This window comes from Molossus molossus, unplaced genomic scaffold (genome assembly GCF_014108415.1).
Source record: "Molossus molossus isolate mMolMol1 unplaced genomic scaffold, mMolMol1.p scaffold_m16_p_1, whole genome shotgun sequence".
NCBI classification, from domain to species: Eukaryota; Metazoa; Chordata; class Mammalia; order Chiroptera; family Molossidae; genus Molossus; species Molossus molossus.
Window position 1 is genome coordinate 96,888,282 of NW_023425344.1, and position 27,362 is coordinate 96,915,643.

A 27,362-nucleotide genomic window follows, 5' to 3' on the forward strand; every position below is an offset into this window, starting at 1 on the left:
AATGCAAAGTCTACAGCCCCATCCCAGATCTACTGAATTGGAAAGTGGGTGGAAGGTCTGCCATTCTGTCTTCACAAGCCCTCAAGGTGACTCTGATGCAGGCACTGGCTTATGAACCACAGGCACAGAACAGGTACAGGAGCAGGAGCTGCAGGTTGCGAGACCAGTGAGGAAGTCACTGAACTCTTTCAGGTGGAGACGCTGAGGATGATTACTGGGGCTGTGAGAATAGAAAAGGCATCAGTTTAAAGGACTGTAGAGGAGAACCCACATGAGGGAACTCCCAGAGGATGCTGAGGTTGCAGCTTGCAGTCAGTGTAGGCAATCATTAGCCAGCACAGGAGAACCAGCAGCTGTGGTGGGGAGAATCCTAACTAAATTCAACTTTGGAAGTGTTGTCTTTGAGATGGCTTTCAGAAGTATAGATTAGCCCTGGCCGGTTTGGCTCAGCGGTTAGATCATCGGCCTGTGGTCCGGAGAGACCCGGGTTCGGTTCCCACTAAGGGCATGTACCTCGGTTGCAGTTTGTCCCCGGCCCTGGTTGGGTCGTGTGGGTGGCAGCCACTCGATGTGTCCCTTTCACATAGATGTTTCTCTCTCTCTCTTCCTCCCACTCTATCTCAACAAAAATGTTGAAAAATGTCCTCTGGTGAGGATTAAAAAAAAAAAAAAGTATAGATTAGAATTTCCCAGGAAAAAAAAAATCATGGAGACTGTGTAGAGTGGGGTGGAAAGTAGCCAAGTGAACACCCTGAAGGACTTTCTGTATCTGAGAAGCTGGGACAGGAAGAGGAGTTAATGAAGGAAGTGAGCAGAGGGCATGGTAGGAGGGAAACCAGGGAGGAATGTAAACCAGAGAGATGTTTCAATTTTGAGTTAAGAGCTTTACCCTCTGCAGAACGATCAAGGAAGGGGAAGATGGAAAAGGGCACGAGTGACTCTCCAGGAGTCTGACAGAGGCGGAAGGAGCTAAAATGGATGGAGTGATGGGAGGCAGCAAGGAGGGCACTGAGTGTATGCAGATGGCTCTTGCCAGAATGGTATTTCCTATAGTGTGCCATACGTACCCTGATGGTATTCAAGATGGTCCTAAGACCAAAAGATGTAGAGCATTGGAAAGAAAGAGATGGATAGATGCAAGACTAAATATTATTATTAATAATAACTAACAGCTAATATTACCGAGTACTGAGCACTCTTCTAAACAGTTTAAAGGTGTCATTAACTCATATAACCTCAAATAAACCCAATGAAGGAAAGATAATTATTGGAAAGCAGTACTATTTTTAATCCCATTTTATGGATGAGATCAGAGCCCAGAAAAAATTCACCCAGTCACATAGCTCATGAGTGGAGAAGCCTGGATTTGAAGGATTTGAAGTCAGGCAGTCTGACTCCAGAACTGGGCTCTTAGCCACACTTGTTTTAGAAGATAGTTTCGTTTGTTTGAAGTGTAAGGGAAAAACCAAATTGTGAGAAAGATTTAAGATAATTTCATACTATGATAAATTGTCCAAAGAATACAGAAACTGAACACAAAGATAATATAGCTATCATGTTCATATGTACGGAATAAACGGAGCCTCCAATATATAAAATATTAAGCATCTATTAAATGTCCAATTGAATGAAGCATGATAAGCATTTCTTTGAATTACTTACTCTGAAAAATAATCCATAAACTGTTGAGGATTTTCTGAAGCCAGCAATAGTTGTCTCTGATGAGATTCAGACATACAATGACACTTAAAGCCATTCTACAAAAATGTAAAGGGAGTAGCAGTTAAATTCTGATTCAGATCATCATAATGGGGCCTAAGTAGAAGTATTTAAACTGTAAAAAATAATCAAATCACTAGCCAAGTTGAGTTTTGCAACCCTGCTAATCAAAGAACAATCCCAGTTACTAAAGAGACAGAAAAATAGTGCTTCAGAAAACAGACATTAGTGAGAAACATTACTGCGAACACTAACATGAGTGATTTCAGTGGGTTTTTTTTTACTCAATTTAACAAATTTCTGTTGAGCACCAACTTCAGAGTGTTATACAAGCACTTTGAGGAATATAATGAAATAAAATGGGTCGCTAAAGACACTATTTTTCACTCACTTTTCTCTATTATCCAAAATACATTTTTTTTTTTTATCCTCACCCGAGGACATTTTTCCATTTTTTGTACAGATAGAGTGGGAGGGAGGGAGAGGAAGGGAGAGAGAGAAACATCGACGTGAAGGGACACATCGAGTGGCTGCCACCCGCACAACCAACCAGGGCCGGGGACAAACTGCAACCAAAGTACGTGCCCTTAGCGGGAACCGAACCCGGGTCTCTCCGGACCACAGGCCGACGCTCTAACCGCTGAGCCAAACCGGCCAGGGCTATCCAAAATACATTTTTGCATATTACATAAACCTTATGTTAAACATATTAAATCTATACCTTGTCAGGTGATTATAAAAACATCTGACTTTGTATATGTTCTACGTAGTATTTAAACTGATCCTTCAGTAGTAATAGAAATGAAAAATGTGTCTCTCCTCCTGTATCCCCCATCTTAGTGAATAGCACTGTACACACTCCCAATCACCCAGGCCAAGACCAAGTCTGGCACCCTAGTGTCCTTCTCTTCCATCCTACACTCCATTTATCACTGAGCCTACACAGCTTTCTTAATAAGTCTTATCCAGTCCTCTGCCCAATCCCACTGCCACTGTCTTGATTTCAACACTGGATCTTAATTAGGGTAGTTTCCTAATCTTTAGTCATCCATAGACCGTCTACACAATTCTTGCTCATCTGTGTACTACCCATGCATTACTCTTACTTAAATGTATCTTAAAAAGAAACTTGGTATCCATCTCATAAATGAAAAACCAGTCCCATTTTCCATAAACTAAAAATAAGTGAATAAAATAAAAATAATGTTTTTAAAACCTAGAAACCCAAGAGAGTGGATGGGCAGGAGTAGAATACTCTAGACCTGACCTTCTTCCCCCTCAATCTTCCAAAATTGAGAGACAGAAGACAGAAGTGGAAACTTATTGGGATCAACTTCTCCTCCCAGGTAGGGAAGGGAAATAAACAGATCTTGGGGCAAACAGACCAGAACCACCATAAATGCCTTAAAGAAAAAAATTAAGCATTTGCTTTCCCTTTCCCATTGGAACTATATTTTAGGATAACATTTGGGGGTAACTCAATAGCCCTAGCTGATGAGAAAAAGCTCATTTTTGCCCTGGCCAGTTTGGCTCAGCGGTTAGAGCGTCCGCCTGCGGTCCAGAGAGACCCAGGTTCGGTTTCCACTAAGGGCATGTACCTCGGTTGCAGTTTGTCCCCGGCCCTGTTTGGGTTGTGTGGGTGGCAGCCACTCGATGTGTCCCTTTCACGTTGATGTTTTTCTCTCTCTCTCCCTCCCACTCTATCTGAACAAAAAATGGAAAAATATCCTCGGGTGAAGATAAAAAAAAGCTTATATATATATATTTTTACAAATGAATAGCAGCCAATAACACAAGCAGGAATTAACTCAGGTAAGGATGTTAAAACACACTGGTGAAAGGCTGATGTAAAACTAGGTATATGGTCATGATTCCAAAGTATCAGCCTACAAGTCGTGTGTTCTTGCAAGAAGGAAAATACTATTTTCTAACATTACCTTATTACCTTACAGGCTGTCATCTTTACTTAATCATCTTAGCACTACTAGATATATGGGCTTCCTTAGGTGATGCAATATGAAATACACTGGATCACTTATAAAGTATTCATCCCAAAATGTTTCACCTGAACTTAATCAAGTCTTTAGATATTAACAACTACAAGAGTTAGAGAAAGGAGGCAAAGGACAATTATAAGGAAACAATGAAACATATCCAGAAAGTGGGACTGTTTTGATAACTGACTGACCTAGTCTCTTCAAGTCAATGGCAAGAAAAAAAGTTGGGAAGTAGTGGAAGGAATGGGTGGAGGAAGTGGGTTCTATTGTAGAATTTAGAGAAAATTAAAAGTCCTAATAACCTAGAGCACAGAGATTTTTAGGGCAGTGGAACTATTCTGTGTGATACCATAATGGTGGATACATGTCACTAGACATTTGTCCAAACCCATAGAATGTACAACAACAAGAATGAACACTAATGTAAACTATGGATTTTGATCATAATGAAATGTCAATGTAAAACTGCTCAAAATATAAAGTTTATTTTTTTAAAGCCCTAATAACCAAATCCAATTCATAGCTTTTGATTGGATCTTGTTTTGTTTTTTTTTTTTTATTGTTTTTAAAAACCATTTGGGTGAACAATTGAGGAAATGTATCGAGTGTGTATCAGAAGCCATAAAGGAATTTTTATTAATTTTGTTATGTGTAATGACATATATTGTAGTTCTGTGAAAAAATATCCTGATGTTTTGGAAATGCATATTTAAGTATTTAGAGGTGAAATACCCTGAGGTTTGTAAATCACCTTAAAATATTTCAGAAAAAAGTAAATATGACATAGTACTTAAAATGTTAAATCTGGGTAATGGATATATGGATGTCCAATGTACTAGTCTCTCTCTAGTTTTGCGTGAGAATTTCAACTGGACTTAAATACAAAGAACTAAACAGAAATGAAAACAAACAACAGTATCAACGTTATTCAGTGTGAGTCCCACCTAAAATATCTCATCCCTTACTGGCAGAAACAGTGGATTAGAGTATTCCAGTGTTCTTCCGTCCTACCCAATTCAATCTCCAGAGAAAAATATGATTATATCACTACCCTGCTCTCAATTCTTCAAGGCAATTCATCATTCATCTCATTAACAAAGAAAGTATAAACTCCACAGCACTGCACACAAAGCTTTTCAAGATCTGCCCAAAGACCCCGAGTCACTTTACGCATATTTCACTCATTTAAAATTCACAACTATCTTACAAGTAGGTACAGTTACTGTTCCCACTTTACAGATAAGTAAACAGGCAGAGAGAATGTAAATAACTTGCCCAAGACCACACAGCAGTAAGCGGTGCTGCTAGGTTTCACATTCGGACAGTCTGACTCCAGTCCACATCATAACCATAAAAATATCCGGGCCCTAGCACATTGTCGCTGCTCAGTAAATTACTGGTAGATGAGTAGTGTGCAAGAACTTATTTCTTTTTTTTCATCTGATACTGAAAAGAGGTGTGAATCCTAATCATTCTGTTTCTCTTAAGAGTCAGGTCAAGTCAGAGATGACTGTTATTGTTATTGTCTAGGCGCCTGGCATTTAATTGTTTTACGACAGCTTGAGTGGGATCACTTCTACCAGAGCTGCAAAATCTTTTCTTCTTTTTTAAGAGAGAAACATCAAAGTGTGAGAGACACATCGACTGGCTGCCTCCCGCACGACCCGACCAGGGCTGGGGACGAACAGCAACAGAAGGAACGTGCCCTTGACCAGAATCGAACCTGCGACTCATTGGTCCGGGGGCCTACGCTCTAACCGCTGAGCAAAACCACCCAGGGCTGCAAACCCTTTTCTTATTTCGCATTTCTTTTGGGGGCAGATTGGGAGGAAAGAGGCGTCAAAGATGCCTTTTTCTTAGGACTGCAAGAAAGGGTCCCTACTGTGTTGACCAGCTGACTCGCCCAGTGTACACCCCCCACCCCCACCCCCCGCCGAGATCCAGCCTTTATCCTCAGTATCAGGGACTGGAGACCGGATTTCCCCCCTGAACTGGCCATGAGAGAGGACGGGGCATGGGGCCATCCCTGGCCTGCTTACCTCGTCCCGGCACTGCTTCTGGCACATCTGGCAATACCAGCGCAGCTTCTGAAGTCCCTTGGATTTGATCCTGTTGGCGATGGCCTTGGGGGTAAGAAAATCTGACTTTCCCATCGCGACCACCGCAGCGATAACTCTCCGGAGCTCGGCGCTCTGCCAGCGGGAAATGGAACTGGGCTGACAGTGGTGAGCAGAAAAAAATACGTCCGGGAAAAGGCGGAGCTTCGGAAGGCTAGGCCCCCAATGCTCGCGAGGTTTACTTCCGTTTGGCGTCAGGACGCGAGACTGAAGAAGAAAGCGGGGCGGGAGGGGGCGTGGGGAAGCTCCTGCACATGCGCGTGGAGGCCTGTCTGACCGACCTTCAGCAGGGCCAGTACCACCATGTTTTCTCGGGCGGGCGTCGTTGGGGTCTCGGCCTGGGCTGTGCAGCCGCAATGGTACGGCAGCTTGCGGTAGGAACCCGGAGGTTGCAAGGGTTGGAAGAGCTCGATTACGGGGGAGCGGGTGGAGGAGAGTGGGATGAACAGGGGTCGCAGGGCCAGCCGGGCCCCCGGGGCCTGGAGGCCCCGGATGGCCGGGGCTGCAGGAAGCTCCTTCGATCCGAGAAGGGCACGCGAAGGGGCTGGAGAGACCGCAAGGTCACGCCACGTCTCCAGAGGCGGGATGGGGCGGAGTGAGGGCCACGAGGAGTTGGCTTCTTGGACCTCGGGATTGAGACCTTAGTCCGAGTTAATTTCAGGGCGGTCTTGTATTCATTCAGCTACGAAGTACTTGCAGAGCTCCTGCTCTGTGCAGGCAGTGAGGGTCGTGCAGTCTTTACCTGGGCCCACAGAGTGAGGGGGAGGGGAGGGCTCAAGGCAAGGTCTAGGGGAAGGTTAAGTTGTGCTGTATGTCCTTGACGCCTTTTGAAACCTCCCAGTGTTGGACAGAGTTTGAATGGCCATTGTAGAGCGGAGTAACCATTTAAGAGCTGTTCGATTCAGGCAGAACGTTTATTAAGCACCTACCTTGTAGCAGGCGCTTTGTTGGGCATTAGTGAATCAAGTAAGTGCCCTCGTAGGCCGATGGTAGTTTGGGTGCAAAAGGAACCTTAAAAATCTGTCCGAGAGGAAGAGAAAGACACCTTGCACCATCTTGAAACCTTTATGCTGAAGCAGTAACCCTGCAAGGTCATGAAATTGTCCCAAGGTCCTGAGAGGAGGAGGAGGAGGAGGAGGAGGAGGAGATAGGTTTCAGTAACTGCTGTGCAGTTTTTAAGGATTTTAAACATTGGTTCCTGAAAAACAATTGCACAGTAGAAGGCCTAGCAATAGACAGATAAACGTTGGCTTGTGGTGGGACCATATAATAGGATGAAACGTCTTGATGCTAGACAGTCTGGGAGAATTTCAGACAGTGCTAAGGAGATTTTAGTTACTGGCTGTGTGTACCGATTTCCTGGGTTTACAGTAAGGGAGAATTCTAAGAAGCTATAGCACTAAAATAGGTTTTTGATCCTAGTTTATGTGAAGGGACTATAAAGCATTAATTGAAACGGGTATGGTTTTCATTAAGCATAGAGTTTATAACAATAGACAAGATTTTCAGGGTAATGAAGTAATTTAATGTGCTGCCAAATACCTACATAAAAATATTGGTGGATTTGCCTTGGAAGTCAGTTTTTTTCCTTCTGATATTGAAGAAGAATGTTCATGGAAATTAGGAAGTCACCTTTGTTGAATTCTCACCATTTGCTAATCACTCAGCACACATGTGTTAGGTGCCTGATCTGCATTAAGTTGCTAAAATGTGGTGGCAAACAAATAGACATGGTCTTAGTGAGCTTTGAGGGACAGTTCCTAGCATGCAGTGGTGCTCAGCAAACACCAGCTCTCCTTCCTTGCTTCCCATCTTAATATGTATTAATGTTACCTGTTAGTATTTTTAGAACCTTAAATGGTATCCAAGTTGATCTTTTAAAAATGTAAAGAGTTCCTGAATTAAGGACAAAATATTTTACATAAAACTGTAGAAATAACTTTTTTCAAACCCTGTAAGACAATTTAAAATCTTTTTTTTTTCTTATTGATTTTAGAGAGGGAGAGAGAACATCGATTGGCTGCCTCCTGCCTGTCCCCCACTGGGCATCGGGCCCACAACCTGGGCATGCACCCTGACCAGCAATTGAACTGGTGATCTCTTGGGTCGACATTCAACCACTGAGCCACGCGGGCCGGGCAATTTGAAGATCTTTTAATAAAGAATTGTTTTTAAATAAAAGCTCTGTCAATCTGAGACAACTAATGCTAGGGATCTAAATTGGAAGCTCAAACATCAAATAAAGGTCATAGTCCTGACCTCCCTTTGGAATGCTGGTTTTAAATTGGTAGGTTGTGAATATTCGTCAAAACCTGGAAGGCATGTTCTGTCCTCTTTTCACATTTTCCATCATTCTGAGGCCTGATGTCTCTTCTGCCTGTTCTGCCCTTTCCCTTCCCATTCATTATAATTGCCTTTTAAATTAAAAAATGAAAACCATTTTAATGTTTCACACTCCACAGAATTAATTTGGAAAGGTAGAAAAATACTTTTGCTTTAACAGAACCATGAAGGGGCATTTCCTTGGTTCTGTTTTGGTTATTGGAAGCTTTTAAATGTGCAGTGTGTTATTACAGTTTTTGCTGTGGAGAGGTTTGTGTGCTAACATTAAACATGAGGCTTAATTAAAATCGTGATGAAATTAATTAATTATGGGGATCCAAAAGTACCCTAAGTTTTCAGAAACTAAGTTTTAAAAAAAAAAATAGCATTTAAGAAATTGGAAGGAAAGAGTCTCCATTTTTTCTGTCTCAAATTAGGGGAAATACATCTCTGTTTCGTAGTGTTCCACATTCTCTAAAATGGAACTGTTTTATAATGGGAGACCAATGACCATAAATTTAACTATATACATTGAAAAGGAAGAGAGGTGGTATTTCAGAAGAGAAAAGGAAGATCACCATCTGAAACCAGGAGAGCAGATATTTCCTTGTAAATGTAGAAAATGTGAGGCAGCAGAGTGTATAAGTTGGACTGGAGTCAGTCTGCTGGGGTTTAAATCCTGACTGCCACTCACTTGGCTGTGTGACCTTGGACAAGTTACTCAGTGTCTGTGTCCATACCATTTCCTTATCTGTTGAATGGTAATAATGATTACTCCACAATTAATGGGTTAGTATGAAGAATAAATGAGTCAGTATTTGTAAAGAGCTGAGAGCAGTGGGAGACATGCTGGTGTGGATACAGGTGTATCAAATGAAAATGAGTTTATAACTAGTTTCTACATAAAATATAATGTAAGAAGATTTATTGGACTTGTCAAAGAAGACTTGATCATGGGCAATGGTGAAGAAAAGTGAGAGTCATTTTTTGGTCGAGGGGCAGGTGATGGACCTTCACACAGGCATTCAATAGTAGAATTAGACACACTTCATAAATTTTTCCTTAAGAATTAGCTGGTGCTGCTTTCTTAATTTTTATATTTTACAGCATTTATATGCTCCTTAAAATTCTTTGATAAATCACTCATCTAGAAACCTTACTGACTCCCTTCACACTGCCTTCTTTAGCTTTCCTAACAATTCTGTATAATCATAGTAGATAATGGTAATCCACAATCTGTGATTTTTCCATCCACTGTATTTGATACATTGCTAGTTTCCCAAATAATCTAAATGTTTCTCAGGACATGATGCAATTCTCCAGAACAGAACTGATTCAGAACTTTATCTTTTCATTTGCAAATATGTATATTCAGTGGATAGAGCCATCTATAGCTAAAGAGAGTTCAGATTAGCTCATAGTTATTCTGAACTCAAACTGTACTTAAAAAATAAAGTTGTAGCATAGATTGACATCTTTAGAACTAAATGAAGGCTAAACATGAGAGGGCTTCAGAACAGGAAATTAGGGCATGAGCACAGCATGAAGAATCACAAGATTCATACCTCATTTGGGATACTATAGAAATCCAGAACATCTGTTCATCCAAATATGGCACACAATTCGAATATGTTCCATATCATACTCCCTTGACTAGAAACTTGTGTCTGTTAAGTTGGAGTGTCTGCCTAAAACTATAATGTCCAAATGCCTCTCCTTATAATCTATAAATTTACTTATTTTTTTTATTTTTATTTTTTTTATCCTCACCCGAGGACATTTTTCCATTTTTTGTTCAGTTAGAGCAGGAGGGAGAGAGAGGAAGAGAGAGAGAGAGAGAGAAACATCGATGTGAAGGGACACATCGAGTGGTTGCCACCCTCACGACCAACCAGGGCCGGAGACAAACTGCAACCGAGGTACATGCCCTTAGCGGGAACCGAACCCGGGTCTCTCTGTACCGCAGGCCGATGCTCCAACCGCTGAGCCAAACCGGCCAGGGCATAATCTATAAATTTAGAATGTTTGGAGTGATAAAGTTGTTACACCGAAAAAAGAATGAATGCTGTTCAAAAAATGGGGTCACTTTTCAAGTGCCATTAGTTAATGGGGTTGTCATCAGATAAGTCTGTACTTGGAATAACCATGCTTAGCAGTATTTAATAGCTTTACTCTTTAGTGGATGCATTCTAACCAAACCTAATATTTTTCATTAAGTCTCCTTCCTCTTATTTCTATATTTTTCTTTGGCTAAGTAATACAGGTAGTAAGATAAGTAAAGATTTTTAAAGATAACTTTTAATTATGACTTTTCAGGCTTATTTATTTGTTAATCCTCACCCCAGGATATTTTTTCCATTTTTTTTTTTTTTTTTTTTTTTTAGAGAGGGTGGAAGGGGTGGGGAGAGATGGGAGTAGAGAGAAAGAAAGAGAAACATCAATGTGAAAGAGACACATTGGTTGAGTGAGTGCCTCCCACGTGCACCTAGATCAGGGCCTGGGGATTGAACCTGCAGCCCAGGTACATGCCTTTGACTGGGAGAGCCCGAGACCCTTCTGTGCATGGGCCAAAGTTCTAACCACTGAGCAATACCAGCCAGAGCTCAGACTTATTTTTATGCACATAAACATGTAATCACAAAAATGGGATCATATACCATTTCGTGAATAGTCTTTATTTTTCAGTACAGTTTAGACTTACAGAAAAATTGAGCATGGAGTTCAGAGAGTTCCATATATCCACACCCCACTTTGTCCCCAGTTATTAACATCTTGTATTAGTGTGGTATATGTACAACAATTAATGAACCAGTATTAATATATTATTGACTAAGGTGCATAGTTTCATAAGGGCACTCCTATTGTTTAGTTCTATGAGTTTTAATATATGCATAATGACTTGTGCCTACCATTACAGTATTACGCAGAATAGTTTCACTGACCTAAAAATCTCTTTCCCAGATTCTGACCACCACTGATCTTTTTACTGTTGCTATAGTTTTGTCTTTTCTGGAATGTTATATAGTTGGAATCAGTATATAGCCTTTAAAGATTGGCTGCTTTCACTGAGCAATATGCAGTTCCGGTTCCGTTATATCTTTTTGTGGCTTGATAGCTCGTTTTTTATTTCTTAATAATACTCCATTGTATGTATGTACTAGTTTGTTTAAGCATTCATTCACATTGAAGTACATCTTAGTTTGTTTCAATTTTGATCAATTATGAATAAAGGTACTGTAAGCATTCATGTACTGGTTTTCGTGTAGACACAAGTTTTCAGCTCAATAGATTAGATACCGAGGAGCATGAATGCCAGATCATATGTTAAGACTATTTTTACGATTTGTACGGCCCACCAGTGTGCTCAGAGGATTGAGCCAAGAGGTCCCGGTTCCATTACTGGTCAGGCTACATACCCAGGTTGCTGGCTCAGTCCCCAGTAGGGGGTGTGCAGGAGGCAGTCGATTGATGTATCACTCTCACATCAATGTTTCTCTCTCCCTTCCTCTCTAAAAAATTAGTAAAAGCATATTTTTAAAAAAAAGATTTTTAGGAAACTGCCAAACTATCTTCCAAAGTAGTCATACCATTTTGCATTCCCAGTGGTAATCAATGAGAGTTCCTTTTGTTCCACATCCTTATCATCATTTGGTATTGTCAGTTTGTAAAATTTTAGCCATTCTTACAGATTTGTAGTTGTAGCTTGTTTCAATTTGCACTTCCCTAATGATATGATACTGAGCATCTTTTTATATGCTTATTTGCCACCTGTATATCATCTTTGGTGAGGTGTCTGTTCCGATCTCTTGCCCACTTTTTAATTTGGGTTGTCCATATTCTTATTGTTGAGTTTCAAAGATAACAGTCTTTTATCAGATGTGTTTTGAATTTTTTTCTCCTAGTGTGTGGCTTGTCTTTTTATTCTCTTAACAGTGTCTTTTGAAGAGCAGAAGTTTTTAACGTTAATAAAGTTTAGCTTATCAATTTTCTTTCATGGATCATGCTTTGGTGTTTTAGCTAAAAACTCAGCCGAACGCAAAGCACCTAGATAGTCTCCTATGGTATCTTGTAGAAGTTTTATGGCTTTGTGTTTTACATTTGGATCTATGGTCCATTTTGAGTTTATTTTTGTGAACTGTATAGGATATTGTCTGGATTAATATTTTTGCATATGGATGTACAATGGTCCAGCACCATTTGTAGAAACGAGTATCTTTTCCGCATATAATGGCTTTTGCTCCTTTATCAAACTTAAGTTGATGTATTTGTGTGAGTCTGTTTCTGGGTTCTTTATTCTGTTCCATTGGTCTACTTGTCCATTCCTTCGCCAATGCCACACTGTCTTGTTTTCTGTAATTCCATTAGCAAGTCTTGAAATCAGGTAGTGTCAGTTCTCTGGCTTTGTTCTTCACTATTGTGTTGGATATTCTGGGTGTTTTGCTTTTCCATATAGACATTAAAGTCAGCTTATTGACAGTCACAAAGTAACTTACTGAGATTTTGATTGGAATTGTGTTATTCTATAGATCAAGTTAGGAAGAATTGACCTGTTAACAATATTGAGTCTTCCTGTCTATGAATGTGGAATCTCTCTCCATTTATTTAGATCTTTCATTAGTTTTGCAGTTTTCCTCCTTTAGATCTTACATTTTGTTAGGTTTATATACCTCTTTTTGTGTGTGTGTTTTTTTAATTGTAGTAAAATATACATAAAATTTATCATCTTAACCATTTTTAAGTCTGCCGCCTGTGGTTTTTTTTTTTTTTTAACTTGAAACTTCAATTGTTCGTAGCTGGTATAAAGGGAAGAATTAAGTTTTGTATGTGTTAACCTTGTGTCCTGTACCTTACTATAATTGGTTATTAGTTCCAGGTGGTTTTTTTGCCAATTATGTGGGATGTTCTACCTAGACAGTCATATTACCTATGAGCAAAGACAGCTTTATTTCTTCCCTTCCAATCTGTATACCTTTTATTTCCTTTTCTTGTCTTATTGTATTAGCTTGGACATCCATTATGATGTTGAATAGGAGTAGTAAGAGAAGACATCATTGTCTTGTTCCCAATCTTAGGGAGAAGTTTCTAGTTTCTCACTATTAAACCATGGGGTTTTTTGTAGATACTCCTTATTGGGTTAAGGAAGTTTTCTCCTATTTTTAATTTGTTAAGAGGTGTTTATCATGAAAGGCTATTACATTATAAAATGCTTTTTCTGTATCTATTGATGATGTATGATTTTTCTTCTTTCACCTGTTGATGTGATGGATATTATTTGGTTGTTGAATGATGAGCCAGCCTTGCATACCTGGAAGAAATTCCACTTGGTCATGTTGTATAATTCATTTTATAGATTTTTTTTTTTTTTAATGAACATTCATTTCCCTATTACCTATATAATAATATTTAAATTTACTAAATCAGCCTGTGTCTCCAGCTTCAAAATGATTTCCTGTTCCTGGGAATGTCCTTCTTTTCTGTCTATCTCTATGCACAGATTTACTGATTCTTCAGTTCTTCTATGGGCCTTTCTGGGCCAACATGGGTATTTTGTATGAATTTAAGGTCTGGAAGATAATTTATATTTGATAATATGCTGTCTTGCCCCATAGAGCAAGTATCTTCTCATATTTATCTTTCACTGACATTACATTCAAGTCAAACCATTTTGACTTTTATGCATTCTACTTTAATTTTAAAGATTGTAGAAAACTAATTTACTGTAAATTTTATGTAAATCTAGGTTTTCATGAATCTTGTTTATGAAATAATAGTATGTTTCTTGTCATCAGAGATCATGTCTGGAAGAATAGCAGCTGCTTAGTAAATGTTTATTGAATTGAGTTAGAAAAGTTAAGAATTGGTTGGAATAAAACTGCCTTTTCACACATTTTGTTATGTTAGAATGTGTAAGTGTTATCTGAAAAGATTTTGGTGAACTGAGGAAGTCAAGGAATGCTTTCTTTTATTGGTGGCTGATCTTGAAAGTTGGGCAGCCTAACAGGGGAAAGGACTTTTCTTTTGGGGAAACAACACAGGCAAAGACATGGAGTTGGGAATAGAGCACGTGTGAATGCCATTGTGACTTCAGTGAAAGGTTTGTGTTAGGTCAAATAAAATGAGGCCTTTGATGTAAGATTTGGTATCGGTATTAAGGAATTTAAAAATTAATATATATACATTCAGAATTCTATGTTTGAGTGGTTCTTTATGGGGTATTCTTTAAATAAACATTAACTTTGAAAGTTTTTATTATTGAATGGAGCTAATTTTTTTTAACTAAAATATTTTTAAAACCTTTATTCTCAGGATCCAAGTTCGAAATATGGCAACTTTGAAAGATAGTAAGTACTTTATCTTAATATGTGAATTAAGAAAAACTAAATTTTGACAAATAATACTTCAAAAAATATGTGCTGCTATTTAAAGCCCATTATATATTTGGTCAAAACTGACAAAATAAATCCACGTCATATGTGTGGGGCATTGAACTTGGTTTAGAAAAGACCAGTGGGAGGTGACACATGGTTGTGTGATTCTGTTGTCTATGGAGTGATTATGCTATAATTGAGAAAAACTATACTATTTGTAGATATATACAAAATGTTATGTCTGTGGCCGGTTTGGCTGAGTGGTTAGAATGTCTGTCCACAGACCAAAGGATCGAGGGTTCATTTCCTGGTCAAAGGCACATAACAGGGTTACAGGTTCGATCCTCAGCCCCAGTCATTTGGGAGGCAACCAATCTATGTGCCTCGCTCATTGATGTTTTTCTCTCCCTCTCTCTCTTTCTCTCTCCCCCTTTCCCTCCCTTCTACTCTATCTTTAAAAAAAAATGTTATGGAAGAATGTAGTTAAAGGCCATTTTCAATACCATTTAATATTTTCAGTGTATACTTTATTGATCCTCATGTTGTCAGCTAAGTTTGACCTTTTTTAGTACTCATTCTTGCGTTAAGCCTAGTTTAGCATCATGCTGTAATTAATGGTGTAAATGGGGGCTTGCAGTTTAGAAAAATATTTTGATAAATTCACAAATGAAATATATAACTCTTTTATCTTAATAAAGCACTTCTATTTTTCAGTTACCAGGCGACTAAAGTCAATCAAAAACATCCAGAAAATTACCAAGTCTATGAAAATGGTAGCAGCAGCCAAATATGCCCGAGCTGAGAGGGAACTGAAACCAGCTCGAGTGTATGGAACAGGGTCTTTGGGTAAGAGAAGAGTGTAATTCCGAAATTACAAAGAAAATCACTACTAATGACTTTTACTTAGTGCTTACCGTGATGATAGGCCTATTCTGAGTATTTTATATGTAGTCATTTTACACAGCGACCCTATGGATATAAAACTGTTTGAGACTCTGCTTTGCTGATGAGAAACTAAAGCACAGTGACTTGCCTGAGATCACATATCAATTATGTTAACTTTCTAAATATTCTGAAAATTTTCCTAAATTATTAAATATACCATTAAAAGACCTTAGAAACAGTACATCAAACTGCAGTGTTTGATTTTATCCTGTTCAGTTTTGATGTGATAGTTTAGGACTGCAGGGTGGTAAGGTGGTACTCTGCGGTAGAGAGCTGACCGAGTAGTCATGGAAATGGTTCATGAATACAAGAGTGCATGTTTAACCATCAACTGTAAAGAAGGCAAAATTTGACTATTTTCAAATTTAAGAAAATATATCTGTATATTAATAGATTATGTGCAGTATTTTCTTGTGCTCTTCCTGTTCTTTGTGTGTTTTTTTTTAAACATATTTAAAATAGTTTTTCTTGATTGATTATTTAGAGAGAGAGGAAGGGAGAGGGAGAGAGAGAAACATTGATGAGTGAGAACATCGATTGGCTGCCTCCTGCATGCCCACAACCTGGGCATGTGCCCTGACCGGGAATTGAACCAGCAACCTCTTGGTGCATGGGTTGATGCTCAACCACTGAACCATACCATACCAGCCAGGCCTTTTTTTTTTAATATAGAGAGAGGAAGGGAGAAAGAGATGTGACAGTGAAACATCGGATCATCTGCCTCCTACATGCCCCCAAATGGGGATCAAGCCGAAACCTGGGCATATGCCCTGATTGCGAATCAAACTGGCAATCTTTTGGTGCACGAATGATGCACAACCAACTGAGCTGCACTGGCCAGAGTGTTCTTCCATATTTTTAAAACATGCATTTATACTGCTAAAGAAAGTTTTACATGAGGAAATTATAGAGCACTAGGTGTCCGTGGAAATGGCTCCTTCCTTTAAAACACCATACTTAGATTTACCTAGAGGAGAGTTGCTAGGTTAGGTTTTAGCAATCCCTGTCATCTCCAATCATTTGCTCTCATGTCTCCTTCCCTCCTTAGCACAATAATACTAAGCATCTAGTTGTTGGCTTGGTAAATGTTGGTTGGTTAAATGACCCTCTAGCTATTTATATGAAAAAGGAAAGTAATTTTACTACTTTTCTTGCTGATATGAATGAATATAATAAATGTGTTACCCTCCAAAACTCTATAACCACAGAATTGTCTAATAAAGAAACTGGCATAGATATCTGATAAGAATATTTGTGGAGAAATACTAAAAATCCAAGTTGAGGCTGCCAGTCAGCTTCTAAAGTCCTTCAAACTAAAAGTAAAATACTAACTGGCAAATATTGAGTGGCTAATCATTTTAAATATTTAAAAATGTAAAGCAGGTATTTTACACTGTACATTATAAAATTAAAAGAGAGACTTAAATATTCTCCCCACTCTGCTGAACTTTGGACTTGAGTATTTCTCCTTGCTTTATTTATTAATTTTTAATAAATATTTTAGAGAGAGTATTTATTTTAGAGAGAGAGAGAGAGAGAGAGAAAGACTAATTTGTTACACTTATTTATTTATTCACTGGTTGATTCTTATATGTGCTCTGACTGGGGATTGAACCCAACCTTGGTGTATTGGGATGATGCTTGAACCAGCTGAGCTACCGGCCAGGGCACGTCTCCCTCTGCTTTTTATGGAGGGTCTCAGGTATTGAAATTTGAGAATCACTGCTTTATACTGAAAAAGATAGTAGCAGGAGGAATTTTGTTAAACTGGGTGATTATTATGGCCATAAAGATGCATGTTGCAATTACAATGAGCACCAGCTGCTCAAGTCCATCCTGCATTTGCATCCAGGCCATGCTTTCCATGGCTTACTTCTGGCCAGCACCTGAGCACAGGCTCAGGCATGTTCTTGGGAGACTTGGGGCTCCCAGCAGCCCTGCTGAACTTCCCTTAAGTTGCACAGTGGTCTATGCAACCTTTCTTGGGAAGCTACCACCAACCTCTCTTCCGTGCCTCAGACTTGCATCATGGTATGATAGCTCTTCTGACTTCCTGTTTTCTCTCACAGGCTTATCTCCCAGTAAAATTCACATATATTTCACCCTACTGAATCCTCTCTCGGTCTCTGCTTCTTGGCAAACTAGACTAACAAAGTGAGGTTGTTAAAGTAATCCCGAAAATGAAGTGGCATCATTATTTTAACATCAATAGTTTTTATAAGAGCTTGATATGCAGATTATATAAGCAGCTCAGTAAAAATTTGCTTCCTGTTTTTTTGGTTGTATACTGAGGATTTACATTATTTAGAAGTCTGATATCTAAATAAGTCATTACCTCTAGCCCTGGCTGGTTTGGCTCAGCGATTAGAGCGTCGGACTGTGGTCCAGAGAGACCCGGGTTCGGTTCCCGCTAAGGGCACGTACCTTGGTTGCAGTTTGATCCCGGCCCCCTTGGTGGGTCGGGAGGCAGCCACTTGATGTGTCCCTTTCATGTCAATGTTTCCCTCCCTCCCTCCCTCCCTCCCTCCCACTCTATCTGAACAAAAAATGGAAAAGAGAGGATAAGAAGGAAGGAAGGGAGGGGGGAGGGGGGAGGGGAGGGAGTCATTACCTCTATAATTCCAGCCTCTTTAAAAGTGCTTTCATTGTACTAGAGACGTCTTTTAGTCAGTATTTAAGATTGGATGGCCATTAATGGGCCCTTAGAAACCTCTGTCATAGAGATTTAAACCTTTGTGGTTTTCATCTTGATTGTAAATGGAATAAATACACAGGCCGTTTCTGTTATATTAGTCAAGTGCCACCTAAATGTAAATGCATCATATGAAAACAGCCAGCTCTTTTGTAAATTAGGGATTGTTGTATTTTGTATGAATTATATATATAAATTCTTGCTTTTTGTTTGTTTTTAAGCTCTGTATGAAAAGGCTGATATTAAGGTGCCTGAAGACAAGAAGAAACACCTCCTTATCGGTGTGTCCTCAGATAGAGGGCTTTGTGGTGCTATCCATTCCTCAGTTGCTAAACAGATGAAAAATGAGGTGGCTACGCTCACTGCAGCCGGGAAAGAAGTTAAAATTGTTGGAATTGGTGATAAGATTCGGGGTATACTTCATAGGTAATTTAAATATATATTATCTGTGTTTAAAAGGGTGCATGCATTTTCCTGGCCAGGGTGCTCAGTGGTTAGAGCATTGGCCTGTGCACCAAAGGGCTGGCAGGTTTGATTCTATCGTGGGCATATATCTGGGTTGTAGGTTTGAACCCTGGCCCTGGTTGGGGTGCTTGTGGGAGGCAAGCAATTGATGTGTGTGTGTGTGTGTGTGTGTGTGTGTCTCTCTCTTCCCACCTTGCTGCCACCCTCCCCTCCAAACACACACACACACACACACTCTCTTAAAAAAAAAAATCAGTGGAAAAAATATCCTTGGGTGAGGATTAACCCAAAAAAAAAAGGGTGCATGAATGAATAACTGGAAGTTTTTTTGATAGTTTAAGTGAGATGGCCCCCTTTGGGTTGCCTGTTATTATTAACTCAAGGAGGTTTTTGTTTTGTTTTTATTTTTTCCGGTATATATAAAATAAATAGATTTTTCCCATTTTCTACTTGTGTTTTGCTTCTTCGTCATCCAAAACAAAAATGGAGTACAATGGGAATATCAAAAGCTGCTGCTGTTTTAAAAAATGAGGACAATCTCAGGAGCCATCACAGTCTGGAAATGTCAGTGAACAATAGTTAATTAGGATTGGAAGGAGATAAAATAAAGGCATAGAGAAATATAATACAAGGAAGGCCTGATTATTAGTCCTTAGTTCTCTGCATGTGCTGAAGTAAGAATAATCATGATAATGTATGGAGCAACTTAATTCAGTGAACACCTTTCTCCCCTCAAAAAACTTGATGCATAGTGATTTATTTTTTGTTCCCTGTGTTCTTTCAGAAGAGTAATTCCATTAAAATATTTTATGTGCTCTCTTGATTTTCTTGTAGAACTCATTCTGACCAGTTTCTGGTGACGTTCAAAGAGGTGGGAAGAAAACCCCCTACTTTTGGAGATGCATCCGTCATTGCCCTGGAATTACTAAATTCTGGATATGAATTTGATGAAGGATCTATTGTCTTTAATCGATTCAGGCAAGAAAACTTTAGAAGTCAAAGCTTTGTTATGTTTATATTTTAAAATAATAGCTACTTAACAGTTTAGAAGCTATTATTTTGTAAATTTCAAAATAATAACTTGCTTTTGTCCTTTCTAGGTCTGTCATCTCCTACAAGACGGAAGAGAAGCCCATCTTCTCTCTCAATACCATTGCAAGTGCTGGTAAGTAGTTGTGTTTTTTTGTTGGTTTTTTTTGACAAGTGTTTTTCCATGTAGAAAGGAGAGATTACATTTAGGAAAATAGTATATGTCATGATGGCCTGTTTCAGCAGTAGCAAAATGATATTGGGTTGTTTCTATCACCATCTGTTAATGGCTTCCATGGTGTATCAATCCATGCGTTGTTTGACAAGTCTTACTCCATTCCTTCATTAACTGAACAAATAAGTATATATTGAGGGCAGCCCGGCTGGTGTGGTTCACTTGGTTGAGCATTGTTCCATGTACCAGGAGGTCACTGATTCGATTCCTGGTCAGGGCACATGTCCAGGTTATGGGCTCAATTCCCAGTATAGGGTGTGCAGGAAGCAGTTAATCGATGGTTCTCTCTCCCTTTCTCTGAAATCTTTTTTTTTTAAGTAATTAGTGAGAGCAGTCATTAGGTGTTTTTTTCTTTCCTCAGGGGTTGGGGAGTCTAACTAGACATTGGCTTTGCAGACTATGTATGCAAACTCTACCTAACCTCAATATAATCAGAAGGTCTAGAATAGAGATTTGAACAGTGTTCACAACTCATTTACATTGGCCCAGTAAATTCTGTTGTTTTATTGTTTGAATATAGTCACCGTTGCTCAGTGGAGCATTCTGGAAACAATATTCTGGAACTTATTTTATTTTCCTAAGGCATTTTCGCCTTTTGTGTATCATGTTTCATCTATTCAGAGATGTACATTGTTTTACATTTTAACATCTCTGAAATTGGGATGCTTCTCCCAGCCAGTGGCATGTCGTTTTTAATTGGCTATGTTATTTTCTTTCTTAATGGTACATCAAATATGGGTTATAACTGTAGCATTTTTTTTTTTCAATCCTCACCCAAGGACATTTTTTTGTTTTTTGTTCAGTTAGAGTGGGAGGAAGAGAGAGAGAGAGAGAGAGAAACATCGACGTGAAAGGGACACATCGAGTGGTTGCAACTGCACAGCCAGCCAGGGCCGGGGACAAACTGCAACCGAGGTACATGCCTTTAGTGGGAACCAAACCCTGGTCTCTCTGGACCATAGGCCCACGCTCTAACTGCTGAGCCATACCGGCCAGGGCTAACGGTAGCATCTTAAGTTTGATGAAACATAGCACTGTTGCACCACTTTACCCTAACAGATGAATTTTGAAGTGTGCTGCTAAACTTCTGCAACATGATTACTGAAATTCACATCAGCCTCTTAATTCTTCCACTCTTCCATAATCTTAGAAACATTTTCCTGCTCACATTTTTGCTGACTGACACTTGTTGATTTCTCCATTAATCAAAAGGCTGAATTGAGATTTTTGTATTTACTTGGCTAGTTTCTTAATTTCTTTATTGAAAAAAACATTTATTTATTGTTTGTTGCTGGCTTTGTGCCAGGCACTCAGCTAGATGTTATATAGACAACTTCATGACCATGAAATGTAGTAAAGTTATTTTAAAATACCAAGTGCTTTGTTTACACATTTAGCTGAAAATCTGTTACAATCTACATTGTGGAAATCAATGAAACTGTTAGAACTGAGTCTTTTGACCTATCTTACACTTATTTCTTCTCTGTAATTATAGAGGATTTTTATAATAGTGAGCCATTTTGATTAAATCAGTCTTTGTGCTGTATTGCTTCAGAACTATTTATCACTTTTTTTGATAGAGAGCATGAGTATCTATGATGACATTGATGCTGACGTGCTGCAGAATTACCAGGAATATAGTCTGGCCAACATCATCTACTATTCTCTGAAGGAATCCACCACGAGTGAGCAAAGTGCCAGGATGACAGCCATGGACAATGCAAGCAAGAATGCTTGTAAGCACACAGATTTCTGACAACATTCTGGAATTGCAGAGTAGCATGAAGACGACCCTCACATCAAAACATGACCATTCGCTAAGTAGATCAGGAAGCAAGAGAGCTAGGACCTAGTCCTGGGCTCTACTGCTGGTTCTATGAAATTTTTGACCAAATAACTATCTCTTTCCTTGAATTTTCTCATCTGCAAAGATACAAAAGTAATACTCTCTGACTTAAAGAAAGTATGAAGTTATCCTTTTCTAGTTTTGGATTTTGTTGTCTAATCTTTTTGTTTTGTTTGTAGCTGAGATGATTGACAAGTTGACTTTGACCTTTAACCGCACCCGTCAAGCTGTCATCACAAAGGAGTTGATTGAAATCATCTCTGGTGCTGCAGCTCTGTAAGTACTTGTAGACTGCCTTCAGAGTTGTGTTTTCATGTCTCTGTGTCTGCTAGTTTAACCTTTGGATATTTAAAAGTTTTCGGGTTTGTTTTGTCCATTGAAAATGAAATGATCCATTGTTTAATCTTGTATCCTTTCGTCTTAGGATATAAAAATTTGGTGAAAATGGAATCTCTGGTTTATTCTGATTGTGTTAGGCTTAGTTCTTCTTTTAGAAATCAATAAATTGCTAGATTTCACTTTTCTGTAAATGGTAATTTAGTATCATTTATAAAATCTGTCTTTGGCACTTAAAACATTACAAACCAAGCTTTCTGAATTACAGGACTGATTTTGGGTTTGATTTTACATGTAAATCATTGAATGGTGGTAGGGTTCAGGACTTTTAAAATTATTAAATTTCCTGTATCAGTACCATAAGATACTGTACCACTTTCCTCAAGAAAATAATGTTTGTGAAACCAGGGTTAAGATAATGGGAATTCTATTCAAGAAATTATGTAAAGTACAACTGTGAAAGGATGAGATGCTTTCTTTCAAGGCATTTTTTCTAATAGAGTAAAAAATATGCAGATAATTGTGATGAGGAATAACATGTGTAAATTGTCTTTGACTCATTCTTTATCCCCTCCTACTAACTGGTCACCAAGTTCTCTAAGATGTACTTTCAAAATAGCCCATGACTCTTTCCCCTTTATGCCCACTTAATACAGATTCTTTTTATTTCTCTCCTGAATTAAAATATTTCTTGAGAGCCTCTTCAGTGCCAGGCCCTGTGCTAGGTACTGAGGATGTAGTAGTGATAGTATTTGCCCTCAAAGAATTCACTGCCTTAACAGGGAGGACAGACATATTTGAAATTGCAGTAGAATGGATGTCAGCACATTGGGGCCCAGAGCTAATAATGGTTTTCATTTTGTAAAGGGTTATATAAAGAGCCTAGCTGGTGTGACTCAGTTGGTTGAGCGTCATCCCATGCACCAGGAGGTTAATGGTTTGATTCCCCATCAGGGCACATGCTTGAGTTGTAGGCTTGATCCCCACTAGGGGGGGGGCATGCAGGAGGCAGCTGATTGATGTTTCTGTCTGTCTCTCTCCCTTCCTCTCTCTGAATCAATAAAAACATTTTTTAAAGAGGGTTATAAAATGAGAAAGTATGTGACCCACACAGCCTAAAATATTTACTGTCTAGCCCTTTACAGAAAAAATTGCTGATCCAGTGACAGAGTGCTGTGATGAAGATAATAGAACCCATTCTCTCACATTATCATCCTGCAGAAACAGCTTAGCTTGATATATGTGAGCCTACAGTTTCTAGCCACCAACACTGTCTGTAGTCTAGTCTCCTCCCACTAATTTCTCACTTCCCTGGAACTTCAGCCATACTGATCTACTTCTAGTTTTATAAACACATCATGCTCTTTTACTTTCAGAGTGGCGTGTGCCTTTGCCTTAAATGCTGTTCTTTTGTTCTCCTTGCACACTTGGTTCTTCATGTGACTGAGTCCTGTTTATCCTTCCTACCTGAGCTGGTGGGAATCCTTTCCTCCAGAAAACTCTCTTGCATCTTTTGGGTAGGGTACCCTTCTTCAGCATCCTGGGCTTCCCTTTATCAGCACTTGACATTTTATTAGGAATTGCCTTTTTATTTGTCTGTGTGCTTCTGTGGCATGGGAGGGACTGTCTTACGCACTTTTATAACCCCATCACCTGGCACCTACTTCCTCAATAAATGGTAGTTGAGTGAATGAGTAACGTGCCATAAATGTATTAAGAACTAGAAGTTCAGAAGAGGGAGAAATAACATTTTATTGAGTATGTGAGAACATGGGCCCATGTTTAAGAATTAAGGAAAGATTCATCACTAAGGTGAAATTTAAATTAGTCCTTAAGTATTGTCTCAAGGATAGAAACTGGGCAGGATGCCAGAGAGACAAGTAAAACTGATTGAGACCATTCTATAAATTATTAGTTGGATCCATCCGCTTTGCTATCTTAAGGATCCTTCCTTCAAGTTCAACCCATCATTCAGCCTGTTCACTAATGTTCTGTTAGCGTCATAGAGTACAGTGCAATAATGAATGGCCTGCCACTTAATGTCTTGATAAACTTGGTTAAGTTACTCTCTCTTCAACTCATTTTGTCATCTAGAACATGGGGACTAATCCAAGGATGAAATAATTACACTACTCATTATCCTCCTTGTTATATGTCCTGCTGCTCATGCTAAGCTGATTTCTTCTTGAATGACAAGTATGAGAGAAGGCCTGGAGGAAAGACTGCATTCTGAAGGTTCAGGGGGCTTTGAGATCCAGAGAACCTAGGTTCTTTTTTTCCCTTTATTGATTTTACAGAGAGAGGAAGTGAGAGGAGAGAGAGATAGAAACATCGATGAGAGGGAACATTGACTGGCTGCCTCCTGCATGCCCCCCCACTGGGGATCGGGCCCACAACCTGGGCATGCATGTGTCCCGACCAGGAATCAAACTAGCAACCGTCTGGACCCAAAGTTCTTTTTCTGCTCTTGAAAAAGGAAAACTAGGAATAAAGGAAGAGGATATAACTTCTTAAAATTGCAGACTAGGGTCTTTCTGGATTAGAAATGTGGGAAACCTGACTACAAAGTAGCAAAAAAGTAAAATGAGGAGAGGGAGATTGGGACCTAAAACTGAGAATTAAAAAGAATTTTAATAAATGGAAATTGACTATTAAATTTTTGCTTTCTAGAAAGGTTGTCTACATCCTTTATAAAAAGTTAGCTCTGTAGTCCCAAGATTGGATTGTTTATGGATTTGCATGCTTTCTAACATAGCAGTTACTCTGGTTAAAGACTTTAATAGTCAACACAAACACATTTGGCTCTGTAGTAATAAAATAAAAAGCATGAGTAAACCACAATATTTGAGGTGCCAAGTATTAGTTGCCAGACAGAAATTTATAATATATTGTATGCTATTTATAGAAAAAATTATTTTAATTATACTTTTGCACCCTTGCCTACTTGCATGAGTATGGTTTTATTGCTTCTAACCGGATTGAGAGCTATAACTTTTTTATAATAATCATTGACACTGTTTTAAAGGAATCTTCTGGTAAGTATGTGATATCCTCACATAAGTATGAGGACTTTTTTAGTTGGAAAATGTACATGATTAACTAGCATGGATTGCTTGTTGACCAGCTTGTTTGTGTTTGTCTTTTTCTTCTAATATATTAACCAGGGATTAATGAAAATCAAGTTTCGTCCTCAGACAAGAGGTAAAGTGGTAATATTTCACACACTCTCCCCATAACCCTTCAGAAAAGAAACATAGCCAGTTATAACTGAAGCTAATGTAGCTAGGCCTGTTTACAGTAGCAGCCAACTTATGGGAGTACAGGTATAATGCTGGGGGGCTTTTTCCCTCCTTAGATTTGTTAAGTAAACCTTAAGGACAAAGAATCAGCATTATTTTGAGATAGTAAATATAGATTGGTGCAGAGTGGTGGTTCTCAAACTTTATGGTCTCAGGACTCCTGAATGTCTGACTTAACAAAAAACATCAAGGTTCTCATCTATTTCTGTATTCATTCCATTTGGATATCATACTCTGGAAAACTCTACCATATACTCTTGAGAATGAGACTAAAATGAGCAAATAATGTTATTATGAAAATGGTCTTGCCCTCATGAACCCTATGAAAGAAAGACCAAAATTTGAGAACCACTAGTGTAGAGTAACATCTATTATGTAAAGTCAGTTCTTTAAATCCCACTGAAATATGTAGTATCTTTTTTTATAGGTTAGTATTGTAACATTTATTAAAATAATGCCATGGGTTAATAGAAACAGCAAAGAACCAAAGAATTAAAATGCAAGCCATGTAAAATTCCAACTACAACCCAAAAGTATCTAATGCATTCATTCATAAGCTAAAAAAAAAAAAACAAGATGCCCAATATAGTAAAGTACTGCAAAACAATTGGCAGTTGGCAGTTACCAAAATTGTGGGTTTTGCATTTTTGTATCCTTTTCTCAAGAAAAAAATTTTTTGAATGTTAATATATATATTACATATAAAACAAGATATAAAAAATAACATTAAAACTTATAACAATAGCTGTAAATACATTATCTTAACATGATTTTCATAGGCAGTAAGTTGGTTAAGAACAGACAAAAATCTATGTCATATGTCAGGTGAATGGTAACATACAAACAACAATCCCTGTATTATCTCTTGATGTCCATTATTTTCTCCAAAAATATTACTTGATTTTGATTTGTTCTATATTTTGTTTTTCAGGTAAAGAAGAATTCAGCCAGCTGATTTTGTTTTTAGCTTACTGTTGTCCTGGTCAGAAGAAATGATTGGTCCATTGTTTAAATTACTAAAGACAGCAAGACATTTGTAAATTATCTTACAATAAACAACTTACAATAAGAAAATCACTCTTTTGTCTTAGTATATAAGAACAATAGTTACAGGTTTCAAAATGACATGTTAAAATATTTAAAACTATTATTATGCTACTATTAATTTTTTTTTTTTTTTTTTTGATAAAATAATTGAAGAAGCTCTTCTGAAACAACCTTAAAAAATCTGGCCTTACCCTGGCCGTTTTGGGTCAGCGGTCAGAGCATCAGCCTGCAGTTCAGAGAGACCCGGGTTCGGTTCCTGCTAAGGGCACGTACCTCAGTTGCAGTTTGTCCCCGGCCCCAGTTGGGTTGTGCAGGTAGCAACCACTCAATGTGTCCCTTTCACGTCGATGTTTCTCTCTCTCCCTTCTTCTTTCTCCCTCCCACTCTATATCTGAACAACAACAAAAAAATCTGGCCTCTTTGGGTCAGGGTGGAAAGAAGAGGAGACAGGCCACTACTTCAGCCCTTGCTTCCATCCTTTTGCACCTTCAGAGAACAGCCAACACAAGTAAAAATGTGATTGCAGTGATTTGCTGTTTCTCATTTATGGGATTTAGAATTCCAGGCATATACTTAGTCTAATACATTTTTAAACATCTTTTGTAAACACTGAGAAACATTCCCATATGATATTAACTCCATATTTACATTTAGATGACCATTAAGATTGGATGCCTAGCTGATTCCATGCAGTGAGATGGCCATGCCATCCCTTGGGTTTTTTTTTTCCTATTTGTTTCAAACAGGGAGCTTAGGTTTTTTATTACAAAAGTAATATATACGGGGGTTGGCAAAAGTAGGTTTACAGTTGTGAGTAGGCAAGTTTCTTTTTGTATTTTGTATATTTGTCTCTTAAAAAATTTTTAAATATGTTTTTATTGTTTTTTTTTTTTTGAGAGAGAGTTGGAAACATCTGGGGATAAAGCCTGCAACCTGGGCATGTGC

General features: G+C 38.6%; 2 protein-coding genes across 5 annotated transcripts in view; one reads left to right on the forward strand and one right to left on the reverse strand.

Annotated features, from left to right (window-relative positions):
- Positions 1-5,947, reverse strand: part of KIN (Kin17 DNA and RNA binding protein) — a 32,711-nt gene extending 26,764 nt beyond the window's left edge. The window contains exons 1-2 of the mRNA XM_036244059.1: positions 5,756-5,947; positions 1,663-1,757 (exon numbers count right to left, since the gene is read on the reverse strand). Of these exons, the coding sequence (XP_036099952.1) occupies positions 1,663-1,757; positions 5,756-5,869 (209 nt within the window). The 5' untranslated portion in view covers positions 5,870-5,947. The remainder of the gene's footprint in view (positions 1-1,662; positions 1,758-5,755) is intronic.
- A 137-nt stretch (positions 5,948-6,084) lies between these two features.
- On the forward strand, positions 6,085-26,447 carry ATP5F1C (ATP synthase F1 subunit gamma). Of its 4 annotated transcripts, none has more exons than XM_036274908.1 (10): positions 6,087-6,192; positions 14,462-14,496; positions 15,238-15,369; positions 18,382-18,586; positions 19,460-19,603; positions 19,726-19,790; positions 21,470-21,625; positions 21,915-22,011; positions 25,236-25,272; positions 26,302-26,447. In XM_036274908.1, exons 1-9 carry the CDS (start codon positions 6,137-6,139, stop codon positions 25,240-25,242), a joined length of 897 nt encoding a protein of 298 aa, XP_036130801.1. In that variant the 5' UTR covers positions 6,087-6,136; the 3' UTR covers positions 25,243-25,272; positions 26,302-26,447. The 4 variants fall into 4 exon arrangements, with proteins under 4 accessions (XP_036130807.1, XP_036130801.1, XP_036130790.1 ...); XM_036274897.1 differs by having other exon boundaries at positions 6,088-6,207; XM_036274914.1 differs by lacking the exon at positions 25,236-25,272 and having other exon boundaries at positions 6,085-6,192.
- Positions 26,448-27,362: the final 915 nt, after the last annotated feature.

Bases quoted from the DNA above. Each gene is read 5' to 3' on its own strand.
- ATP5F1C (XM_036274897.1), top strand. From the start codon at position 6,137: ATGTTTTCTCGGGCGGGCGTCGTTGGGGTCTCGGCCTGGGCTGTGCAG. The intron at 15,370-18,381 runs GTAAGAGAAGAG...TTTGTTTTTAAG, and splicing joins GTATGGAACAGGGTCTTTGG to CTCTGTATGAAAAGGCTGAT. The intron at 19,791-21,469 runs GTAAGTAGTTGT...TTTTTTTGATAG, and splicing joins CAATACCATTGCAAGTGCTG to AGAGCATGAGTATCTATGAT.